Source organism: Hipposideros armiger, unplaced genomic scaffold, assembly GCF_001890085.2.
Source record: "Hipposideros armiger isolate ML-2016 unplaced genomic scaffold, ASM189008v1 scaffold_43, whole genome shotgun sequence".
Classification (NCBI taxonomy): Eukaryota; Metazoa; Chordata; class Mammalia; order Chiroptera; family Hipposideridae; genus Hipposideros; species Hipposideros armiger.
Window position 1 is genome coordinate 5,069,212 of NW_017731393.1, and position 12,158 is coordinate 5,081,369.

The 12,158-nt window shown below is 52.8% G+C and overlaps 1 protein-coding gene across 4 annotated transcripts in view; it reads left to right on the top strand.

The window, feature by feature from the left end:
* BCL11B (BCL11 transcription factor B) overlaps positions 1-12,158 on the top strand; it is a 92,022-nt gene that overhangs the window by 11,139 nt on the left and 68,725 nt on the right. For 2 of the 4 annotated variants that reach the window (XM_019639144.1, XM_019639146.1), the window contains exon 2: positions 2,297-2,665. In XM_019639144.1, coding sequence (XP_019494689.1) covers positions 2,297-2,665 — 369 coding nt within the window. The remainder of the gene's footprint in view (positions 1-2,296; positions 2,666-12,158) is intronic. The other 2 variants (XM_019639145.1, XM_019639147.1) reach the window with 1 other exon arrangement.

Consider the following 12,158-nt stretch of genomic DNA (forward strand, 5'->3'; position numbering starts at 1 on the left):
TTAACAAAACAATATTTTGACATCCTCCTCCCATTTATTAGATTTCCTTCCCTAGAAATGGCGCACAATACCTCCTTATATTTCTAAAGAACTGTTTTCACAGCCCTCTCCTTTGGCTCTGAAATTATGTATATGTAATTGGTAATTAAAGGTGCGAGCTTTTCAATATAAACAGTATTGCTCAATGTTAGATCATTAAAGGGAAAAGAGGCAGCGAATAATTACCTTTTACATTCTGACAAACCGTTCACGGGAACCCAGTCCCCCTCCCCCACCCCCCCAGAACCACTGTTTGGCGTGAGGGTTGTGATTACATTTTAACCATAGCAAGGCATCTTTTCATAAAATAAATTGGTAAATTAATTATGTAGCATTGTCTTCCAACTCCTTTTTAAGTAAACTCCGACTTCTTTTTAAAGTGTAATTAATGGTTTCTGGGGCCGGCTTTGTGAACACGTTTCCTCATACCTCATAGGTGCTTTCTGTCAGAAGGATGCACACTACAGATTGAGGATTTCCTCATCTGCGCGGTGTTTTCTGGCCCGCCACGTTTCTAACGTGTGTCAACAGTTAATTCATCGACAAGGTTCTGTCTGCTTTTCTAGACCCACAGGCGGGATCTCAAATGGTAGCTTCCCATCCCAGCAAAACCTACTCCTGAACCTATATATGCTTGGTTCATACGTGACCTGTGTCGTACAGATTGAGTCCGTTCTAGATGGAACCCTACACATGGGCTCTCACAGGCCCTGAAGAAGCCTGTGTTCAGAAAATACAGAACAGTGATTTATGTGTAGGATGAAAGATGCCACAGAGTTTTTTCCTTAAATTATCTGTTCTTTGGCTCTGGCCCGTCAATAACCTCACTGCCACGGAATGTGTTTTTCTTTCTTCCATCCCTTCCCTCTGTTTTCTGTGGTTTTCACGATCCTTTCTTAAATATCACACAACTTAAAATGTACCTGTCTCCTTGGATTTCAGACCCCTGAAAACCCCGGCACCCGTGCCATCTGCCCGACTACTGACATGTACTCTCAAAAAATCCGCCCCCCCCACCCCCGAATTTGCTCCGGCCCCCAGGGCAGATGCAAGCTCGTTGTCCACTCTCCTTATTTATGACACTTTTCTTCAGCTGCCGAGTCTTCCACTTTTCTCTTGAGGGGGTTGCTGCTTTTTGAGGCATTTATTAGCTTGAAAATATTTGGGTCCTATGCTCCTTAACAAAAAAAAAAAAAAAGGAAGTATGTCAGTTGCTAAAGAAATATGAAAATGTACAGCCCATTGAAAGGGTGGTTTGTCATCTGCCAAGAAATGCTTTTGCAGCCTGAGGAATTTGTTTACCTTCTCTTTTTCTGGGAGTGAGAATAAAACCAACCGACAAAAAAAGGACAGTGGGGACATGATGAGTGTTGGGACATCTACAAAGCAGTGGAAGTCGGACCAGGTGCTGGATGTTTGACAGGGGAGCCAGCCCCCCCCACCCCTCCGCCAGCAGCAGACTGTGTTGCTTCTCTCGGTATTTCTTTTGGAACCAACGCTCACTTGTTGCTTTCTGAGCGTGTGGGCTTCTTTCTCTCGTAAGGCCTGGCCGGCCCTGTGACGGCCGTCTGGGTTTCTGTTTTCTTGTCTGGTGTGAAGCCAGGTCTCAGGTAGAGGAATGCATGAATGAAGACGGCATGAATGAAAGGTGGAGGGGAGGGGGTACGACAGACCCGGCCCCAGCAGGGGGAGACGGCTCGTGGTTGTCAGCCTTGCCTGCCCGTCAGGATCTCCTGGGAGTCTTAAAAAACAACAGCCTCCTGTGTAGATCCCAGTGCCATTGGTCTGGGGTACTGCCTGGGCATGGAAGCTTTTCCAGGTTCCCCAGGTGATTCTCAGATGTTGCAAAGTTGGGGAGACACGTCTCTAGCTGACCCTGCCCCGTCTGAGACGGCCCCGTCTCTCGTGAAACCAGGATGGGTGTCTGTGCTTGTGGACATGTGTGTGTTCCTGTGCTGTGTTGGGGAGGGGGGCTGGCAGAGAATGAACTAGAAAGCAGTAAGGTCAGCACTACTGAAGTCACAGCCTCAGGGAGCCGTGACGTTGCTCCTGGAGCCTCAGTGTGTCCACCTGTCACCCGTGGGCTGGTGAAGCCCCTGCCTCCAGGAGCCGTGGGGAGGACGTGGTGGACTCTGGCATCCCGCAGCAGAGGGGGCCTGCCTCTAGGTGGGGATGGGTTGGAATGAACGATGGGTGCTTGTGATTGCCTAAGCCCATCTCTGTCTTCTCTGCCCCCCCTTCTCCTTTCTCTCTCCAGCAGAGGCCGACCATGTGGAGGCCGCCATCCTTGAAGAAGACGAGGGTCTGGAGATAGAGGAGCCCAGCGGCCTGGGGCTGTTGGTGGGTGGCCCCGACCCTGACCTGCTCACCTGTGGACAGTGTCAGATGAACTTCCCCCTGGGGGACATCCTGGTTTTTATAGAGCACAAGAAGAAGCAGTGTGGTGGAAGCCTGGGTGCCTGCTATGACAAAGGCCTGGACAAAGGCAGCCCGCCGCCCTCCTCACGCTCTGAGCTCAGGAAAGTGTCCGAGCCGGTGGAGATTGGGATCCAGGTCACCCCTGACGAAGATGACCATCTTCCCTCGCCCACGAAAGGCATTTGCCCCAAGCAGGAGAACATTGCAGGTATGGAGTGTTGCACTCGCCTGGCCACCGATGAAGCTACCTCCCGGGTCTCATACCCGCCTTCACCCCTTGCGGTGTCGGGGGGCTCACCCTCAGTCTGAGGGTGCTGGGATGGCCCAGGAGCTATCAGGACAGCCTCTGGGCCACCAGCTGGGCTCGCCCTTTCTGAGGGCCCACTGTCCGGGTGACCCTCAGGAGGAGACAAGCCCAGGGCTCAGGGTGGCTCCACTGGCTGACGGTAGCTTTGCTTTTGGCAGCGGGGCTCTGTTGTGGGGCCTAACGCACAGGTGGCCAGGAGTACTGAGGGGAATTTGGAGATCTGGTTGGCCCTCACTCTGCTGGGGTTCATGGCTTAGTTTCTGGCTTTGGAGCCAAAGAATCTTGGGTTGGAATCTGTGAAAGCCACAACTTGGACACATCAGTTTCCCAGTCTGTGAAATGGAGTCAGTGAAACCTCTTTCCTTGGGGCTGTTGTGAGCGAATGGGGCTGCATGTGGGCGGCCCCTGGAAGGCACTTCTGAATAGGAGCGCCCATTTCTCTCCCTCCTCTCGCTGGCCTCAGTTTCCCATCTGTGAAAAGAGGGGTCAGGCCCCCTGATCTCAGAGGCCTCTTCTGACACTGCCTATCGTCACGGGTAGGTCTGGGGAAGGGCTCGTGGGCGCTTGCTGGAGCACTGTGCCCCTTGGGGGAGGTTGGACATGCCCTTTGGCACGCCCATCTGGCCGGCCATGTGGACGGCTGGTTCTCACCACCTGAAGAACAGGCCTGGGGCTTGCGCCCTCCAGCCGGGTCTGCTCCCCACGGGGTGGGGGGCGGGTTGCATCGAGTCCCTCTCTCCAGGACATGGCCGTGGCCTGCCAGAGCCTCCTCCAGGGAGCCCAGGCTCTGTGTGAACCAGAGTATTTGAACCTGGATCATTCTTCTGAGCCCAGGAAGCTGGGGGGAGAATGGAGGACCCTGGCTGGGCTGTGTCCCCTAGAAGTGGCAGCCTGTCCTGCAGCAAGTTGGCATCAGAGTGCATGCAGATGAGTGCTCGAATCCTGATGGTTGACTTTGGACGAGATGCTCCCCGGGTCTGAGCCTCAGCATCCTCATCTGTTAATAGGGAGCGATGACACCGGCAGGCTTGGTGCGGGGAGTGAATGATCAGGGCTCCATAGATGCTTTGCAACTTTGCTCTCAGAGGCCCCCCGTGGCACTGCAGTGTGCAAGCAGGTGGCCAGCTGGGAAAACACGTGGGTCCGTCTCCACCGGATTTCGGTCAAGGAAGCTAGTGCGGATGCTGCAGGGGCTGAGGCTGGCTGTCCCTCAGAGGGCGAGCCTGGTGTATCCAGGGAACCCCCCTCCCACGGGTGAGATGGCAGAGGCCCCCACCACCCAGGAAGCTGTGGTTAGAGTAATGCAGCAAGCCTGGCTGCTCTGTGACCTCGGGCCTCACTTTGCCCATCTGTAAAATGGAGTTGAGATCTTGCTCCCCTGGAGAGATTGTGGTGCCGTGGGCCTTGCCATCAGCGTGTGTCCCAGCACGAGAGTCTCACACTCCTGAGGTGCCAAGGGCATGGTGAAAAATGTCTGACATGTCCAGGCCATGGTCACGTGAACCCTGGTTTCTGAATTCTGACCAGATCTGAGTGACACTTCCTTCATTAGGGCTGGAGCCATCAAGCGAGACAGGTGCCGGGTCCCTTTTGTCTGTGTTGTTGGGGTCCCCACCCTTTCTTTTCTTCATCAGACACTCCAGGGTTGTTTCCACCAGCAGTATAAACGCCTGGCACCAGTGCACACAGACCTTTCAGGGGTGGCTTCTGCTGATGAGATGCCGGCCCCTCCTTACGTTTCAGTGGAAAGACTTTCTGCCTTTGCCAAAAACCCATCTGAATTCTCTTTTCACGTTGAAGGTATTTCCCCACGATAGGTGGCAGATTGTGGAGGGTAGGTGTGTTTAAGAAAGTGCCTAAATATGATTTCATAAAAGGCAGAGTTAATCGCCAAGGCACTTTGTCCCCCCCCCGCCTCTCCCCCACTTTTTGGGGTTGTAATGCTGCCACAGCCTACCGAATTTGTATTTTATGTGTGACGAAAGAAATCATTGGCCTTTTCTGTTCAGTAACAGGACGAATGGATTTATTCATTCTTGAAGAAATATGTAAAATAATCCCTTAGAAGTCTTAAGAGATATGTTTGTTCAAAGCATTTAAAATGTTATTTTAGTCAAAGGCACAAAACAGTCTCCGTGCTGTGTCAGCCGAAGACGACCATCGCATTCAGCAGCGCACCGGGCTCTTTCTTTCCCCGTCTGCCTTCTTCCTCCCGACTTTGGCACCAACTTTTTTTTTCCCCTTTTTTATTTAATAAAAAAAGGAAAGATTAAAGAATAAAACTTCAGTGGCTCAAATGTATAAAGTAATTTAATATGGTGGGAGCATTAATTATTTTAGCTTAATTGAATTCTGAGGACTGCAGCGGTTGCATTTTTGTAGACAAGCCCTGTTTATTATTTCTCTGTAGATTAACAGTAAAGGAAACACAGATAACTTTCAGTTATTTATTGTAAAATAAATGTGTCAATTCATGTGTAAAGCAAGCTGCTCAAAGATAATTGAGTCTTTATATTTTAAGAGGGGGGCTAGGACTCACAGGCACGTTTCCGCCCGGGCTTCCGGAAATCCGCACAGCTGCTGCCCGTGCCGCTGGCACCGCTGGCACCGCCGGCACCGCTGGCCTGCCCAGGCCATTCCTGTCATTTCCCGGCCGTGGCTGGGAGGGGAGACTCCAGCCCTTCCATGCCCTGCTGTTGTCCGCGGGGCCGGTGGCCGTTGAATCTTGGGACTTAGCCTCTGGCTTGGCCGTCCGAGGGGAGGTGCCCGCGGTGGCCCCGAGGGTCCTGCCTTTCCTGTGTGCTGTCCTCCTCGCTGCCCGGTGCTTCTGGGAGCAGGGCTCCGGAAATGAAGTGGATGGGCAGGGCTGGCCTGTACGTATGTGGGGTCCCTTCTACCCTTAAGGGCATCCCCCAGGGTGAGAACTGAGCTGGAATTCTGTCAGTCATCACACCAGGGTTGGACCCCGAATCAGCCCCCTTTCTTTGGGGAACAGGAATTCTGGAGATATGGGTATGAAAGGAGTAGTTACTATTCCTTTTTTTTTTAAATGATTAAGAAATGAAGAAGTAGGAGAGTGAAAGAGGAAGTTTCTGAAGCTTTGCCTCCTGAGGGCATTCATTCATTCATTCATTCATCTATCCATCCATCAACTGTACCTATTACTCTTATCTGCTCCGTGCATCCCTGCCTGGCCTGTGGCGGGGTGGCAGTCTTGGGGCAGCAGCATGGTGGGAGGGTGGCCATCAGGGTCGCAGCTCCGTCCCGCGTGGGGAACTTGGCTGGGAGGATGGCCATCAGGGCCGCTGCCCCGTTCCACATGGGAACTTGGCCGGAGTGTGGGCAGGTAATGCCCTGCCCTTGAGATGTGTGTGCTCTGGGCCCCGAGCTCTGCTCCCTGAGCATCCGCTGTGGGCAGAGGAGGTCTGTCTGTGGAACTTGTGTCCCACCTGGGGACAGAGGGTGGAGGTGGTCAGAGGTAGGGGCTTGGCCCGGAGGTCTGTGTCAGGGGCAGGCACCCGCCTCTAACATATATCTGCCTATGGAGGAGTTCGTTTCGTTTCTTACGATCCCTTCCTACGGCCTCTCCCTGCCTCTGTGAGGGTTCTGGTGGAGCTCGGGGCCCATCCGTCAAGGGGAGATGGGAGTGGTAGACCCTGGGAGGGACGTGAGGGAGGTTCCAGGGTTTGCACAGAGCAGGGATGGGCGGCTTGAGGGGGGGAGACGGGAAAGGGGGCTTAGGGGGGTTTGAGGTTTGTGGCCTGTACCCGGGAGGCTGTGTGGGAAAGGACCTAGCCCAGGGCTGTGCCACCCTGATGCCTGCCAGCCTCAGGCAGCGAGACTTGACTTTCAGAGCTGCAGTTTCCTCATCTGGGAACATACCTAACAGTAATTGTGACGTTTAAATGGCACGTGCCTGCTGCATGGTAACGGGTGCTACAAATATGAGGGCCCGCCCCTTCCCCCTGCTTTCCCCAGCGTCGTCATGCCCTGGTGTTCCAGTGGGCCTTCTGGAATTGGGGAAAGCTTCCCTTGGGTTCTGAGAAGCCCACCATCAGAAACAGCATCAGAAAGACTGTTGCGCTATTGTGTGTGTCGCCCCCCCTGCTAGCCCCCATCTTTGGTCACATTACTGTCCTGCGGTGAAGCTCTGATAGCGTGTCACCCTGGGTAGGGGTCTCAGGGGTTGAAGGAGCGTGGGCTTGGGTGTCAGCCGGCTGGGGTGGAATTCCAGTGCCGACTCAGGCAAGCCACGTCTCTTTTCCGGGCCTCAGTTTCGACGTCTGGCCTACTTCTCAGCGTTACGCTGAGTTGAAGCACCCACCTAGCGCAGAGTCCCGCTGGAGGTAGACGACGGAAAAGTGGCAACTTCTAAAGAGCCACGCTCAGGATCCCGCTTGGCAGCACGAAGTGCTTGGTTTTCTCAGTGAAAATCTTGAAAACTTATCTTGGGTCTCTGTCTCTCTCAGCCATTTCCTCCAGATTCCTCCTTGGAATTCCCGTTTTATAGGCACTGGAGGGGAGAGGCTCTTTGTCACAGGTAATCCGCTCTTGCGTGTTATCACCTCTTCCATAACAGGAGGAATGAACCCTCAGCTGTCAGTCATAGGTTTGCCTCCTGCATTTCCTTCCTCTTCCCCCTAAACCCCAAATGTCAGATTTCTGGAGAAATGCGGGAGACAGGCAGCAGGTGACAGGACGTGGCAGATCCCCCTGGGCTGGAGGTGGCAGGCTGTTCCCTGCGCGATGGCCCCCGCTCTCCAAGTCTCCATCCTGGATCTGGAACCCTGGAGGCTGGGGGTGTGCCTGGGGTGGAGGGGGGTTCGCGTAGCAGGCAGGGCACAGGCGGGGCTGTGGTCTGGGGTCCCGGTGACCCATTGGCAGACAAAATGCACTGGAGAAGAAAACACTCCTGATCAACCAGAGGATTTACATGCTGCTCTGAGAATGTTCGTTTCAGACTTTAAAAAATAATAACATAAATGTGGGGAAGAAATAAAAAAGAATATTAGCTTGGCCAGTGGGAGAAACTAAATAAGTTGCTTGTGCTGGAAACTGCAGATAAACCCACTTGCCGGCTGACTTTAAAAACTTGCATTGGATATATTTAGAGTTGTTATTTCCCCTCCAAATTAAGATTGGTTAAATCCATGTGTGTTGTGGCAATGGATTATCTTTTTTTATTATTACATCGTGACAGCTAATTATTAGTTCTGTCTGCACCAAGGAAGAGGGGAGTGTTCTGTCTGAGGACGTGGCCCTGGGCTCAGGCTGGGGTGCCAGGCATTTCAGGGCTGACCCCACAGCTTGGGCAGAGCTGGTGGGTGGTGGGGATGCCTACCTGGTAACCTACACTGTGTTAGGTGCTTTCCTTGGGTTATCTCACCTTGCGATAGATAGCATCTTTGAAACACATACCTCTAACCCCGTTTGGAAATAGATATTTCTAACCCTACTTTTAACCTGGGGTTCAGAGAGGTTAAGGGATTTGGCCAAGGTCACACAGCAAAGTGGAGTCAGACCTGGGTCTGCCTGGCTTCTTTGGATGACACAGGGCATGGCAACTTAGGGAGAGGTCTGCAGAGCCACTGGAGGCAGGCAGTACCTCTAGACCCCATCCAAGGTGGTCGCTGAAGCCGGTCCCAGGCATGTCCCTTTGCCGATACGTCCAGGAGCTCTCAGGCCCCCAGAGACCTTGGCCCACAGTCTGTGGCATCCTCATAGTTGTCCGTACTTCCTGGTGAAGGTTTTGGAGAGGTGGGTGGCAGGAAGGAGAGCAATGGAGTGTGAATTCATGTGGACCTGGGCTGGAATTTGAGTTTCGCCAGTGACTTGTTGTGTGAGCGTCAGCTTTCCAAGCCTTGGTTTCCTGTATAATGGAGATAGCCTTTCTTATCTTTCAGGTTTGATTTAGGCAATGTATGCATGGACTAGGTCCCTGTGGATTGTCAGCTGTGGTTAATAAGAGTCACCAGCGGGATGCAAAGGGGGATCCCAGTCTCCTGGCCTGGGCTGAAAGGATCTCGTGGCCAGCCCTCGCATTCTTACCTGGTAAACGACTTGTCTGAGCTTGTGTCACTGGTTCCTGGCAGGGTTGAATCCAGGCCCCGATGATCTTGTCAGGACAGGTGACCTTTCACTATATTAGGCTGCCCAGCCCTGTGGCGTGAGACAAACCATTTCCCCTTGCAGAGCTCTGGTTCCCTCACTGGGAAATGGGGGAGAAATCCCTGACCTGTTGGCTTCCCTGCTGAGGGTGCTGTGTGATCTGGGGAAACAGACTGTCAGCAGCTGCAAAACGGAGCTGGCTGGAGCACTGAGTCGTAGCAGAGAGTTTTACTGAATGAAAATGAAGACAAGCAATACAGGTCCGCGAAAGGATGATGTTTTCCTTTACTTTTTGGGTTTGGGGCCTTACGATTTGTGATTTATGTAGGTGGTTCCTACTTCCAGTTCAGGAGAGAGGAAGGAAAGTAAAGAAAGCGAGTGAGAGAGAAAGACACCTGGGCTCCCATGCCTAGAACCTAACCAACAGTCAGCCTCAGTTACTATTATTATTATTATTATTAGGGTTTTTATTTGACAGTAAATAGTTAGCAGTGGACTTAAGTTTTTTATTAGGCATTTGACAGCTTTTTTTGTGTGTGTGTGCTAATTTTCATGCCTGAGTAATGCATAAGCACCAGTTCTAGAATCTGTTAGGAGTGGGCTCCGTGTCAGTAAGCCCTGTAAAGAAGACAGCCTGGCTGTCACCACCGTGCCCTTTGGTTCATCTTTTCATCAGGAAACAGAAAGATTGAGTTTTTCGTATTTGGATTTTTAATTTAACACATACTTATTAGAGCTTACTATGTGCCAGTCACTGTTTGAAGGGCTTTACAATCTTAACGGATTTCATCCTCCTGACAACTATGACGTAGGTACTAGTATCAATGCCACTTTTCAGAAGAGGAAACTAAAGCCCAGAGATGTTAAGTCACTTCCCCAAGGTCACACAGCCGGTGAATAGGGGCCCAGGGTGTAAACTCCGCAGTCACGCTCCTCGCTGTGCTGAGGCGGTGCTGCCTGTGGGCGTATTTAATCCTACATTCCCATCCACCACCTCTGCCCCACAAAGTCGGTAAATCAGATATTACTTTCATTTTGTAGATGAGGAAACCAAGTCACAGAGAGGTTAAGCGCCTTGCACTGTCACCCTGGGAGTCGTCTGAATGGATGTGCCTAGACCCCAGGCTCCTGATTTCTGGCCACTGAGCTTCACAGGGCGGCACCTGGGTCATCTCCAGGGAGCCCAGGCCCCATGGATAATGTGGTTCTTTCACGGTGGCTGCCACAGGCCCCTTACGCTCCTAGCCAGGCAATGAGGGATTTCCAGTGTGAGGGTGGGTTCGTGGTGGGACTTGGGGACTAGTGTGGGGTGAAAGAATCACGACAGTGGGCCTCTGCCTGACCTACACGTGTCTGTGGATTTCGTATCGACTGGAGGTGGTGTTCTGGGTGCAGGGTGGGGAGGGTCAGGCATGGTAGACTCTGGGGTGGCATCCTTGTCCTGTGGCTGACATGCTGCGTGACCTTGAGCAGACCTCCCCGCTCTCTAGGCCTGAGCTTCCTGAGCTGAAGCGTGAGAAGGTGCTGCTACCAGCAGTTTCCAGCAGCAGGAGGACCCTGGCTGGGGGCAGGGCCTTAGGGTCCAGTTCCCACCTCAATCCCCTTCCCACCCAGCAGCCTTGACAGACTTTCTTCATTTGTTACATCAGGCTTAGGAAGTAAGTTTTTTTTTGGAAGAAACTGGTAGCTGAAAAGAAAAATTATTATACTAAAGGATAAACAGGGTCTCTTCCTGCTCTGAGCTGGCAGATTCTTCCCGGAGGATTGGCTGCACTGACTGAAAGGTTGACGGAGTGCAGGCTTTGGGCCCCTCGTGTGCCCAGGCACTGCCCCCAGTGTTGTAGACGTGCTTTGGTATTTTTGTTTTTTTGGTTGTTGTTAATTGGGCCCCCCCCCCACAATTGTAGAAGCCTCAGCCCACAAAATCTGGACCCACCCTGGCCCAGGCACTGCCCGGCATTTAGGGCAGTGACCTAAGGAGCAGGGGTGTTGGCCCTCCCTAACTGAGCGCACATGGCAGGTGTGTGATCAGGAGTTGGAGGCCCCCGGCTGGACCCAGGGGCAGGAGACCTTTCTGGAGAAGGCAAGGCCTCTAGGCTCCATTTTATTTATTTTAAGTGGGTTTTCTTAGGGCCCTTCTGCTGGTCTGCTGGTTTTGATGTGGGAGAGGGGTGGTGGCTCAGGAAGGAGGAGGGTGTCTGCGCTGAGGGGTTTTGGGTGTGAGAGGGGGTGACCTGGGAGGGAGAGGTGGGACCCTCTGACGAGAGAAAGGTCTTGGAAAGCAGCTGCCTGCTGCTGTTCAGACAGCATGGAAACTGGGACCCCAGACTCCTTTGGGTGGAAAAATAGCAACAAAATGGCCTTTCGTTGGAGGTGAGAAGTCAGAGCCCCCACTCCTGGTGTGGAGAGAAGACAGCTAGCTATTCAGCCATTCAGATGCAGGCCAAGGGCAGGGTGAACTGCCCAGTCCAGGACAGCTGGTCGCTTCTGTCAGCCCAGACAGTGTTTGATCAGGGCTGTTCGCCTCCCTGGGGCTGAGTCCCTGGGCAGCTGCCAGGGCCTCCAGGCTGCAGGTATGGACATAGCCTTAGAGACAGGCAGATACAGCCAGACTCAAAGGTGCAAACAGGTGTGTGTGTGGGTCAGCTGCCACCCAAGAGGAACCCACAATGCACAGAGACTCTAGGCCTGGCAGCCCTAGAATCTGGACTCTGATGGAGCACACGTGAGGACAGCTGTCCAATCTGTCAGTATCCCCAAGACACAGCGCCACTTTCCTGATTTCAGGGACCAAAGGGACCCTTGAAACGAGTGGAGAAAGCACTGGCTTTGTCTCAAAGGTTTGTTGGGGGCAGAACGTGGCATCTAGAGAGTGTACACCCCCCAGCGGGGTCCTAGGGGGTCCTCCCTTGGGGCTGGGGGCCAGGGACTGCCTGACCTGGGCTCAGTGTAATGGCAACCATCTAGTTCTCCTCTCCCTGAAGGAGAAACAGGACTGACCTTTGATGACCCCTTCCCTCTCCAGGACTGGCGAAATCAGCTGAGGTTGGTAGACCCCACAAAGCTAAGTTCTCCAAGGGAGCAGAACAGATTCTTTCCCTCTCCCACTGCGAGTTCAAAGCCAGCCAATTAAGAAATCTAAACAGTGTGGTCCTCTCCCTGCATCATTGACATCATTGGCTTGTAAAACTTTCCCTGCGAAGGAGGCCACTTTATTCACTGGGAAAAAGAAGTCTGTAATTTTCCTGACCTGACCTTTGCTTCGGAGAGAAGGGGTGGGGTGGGT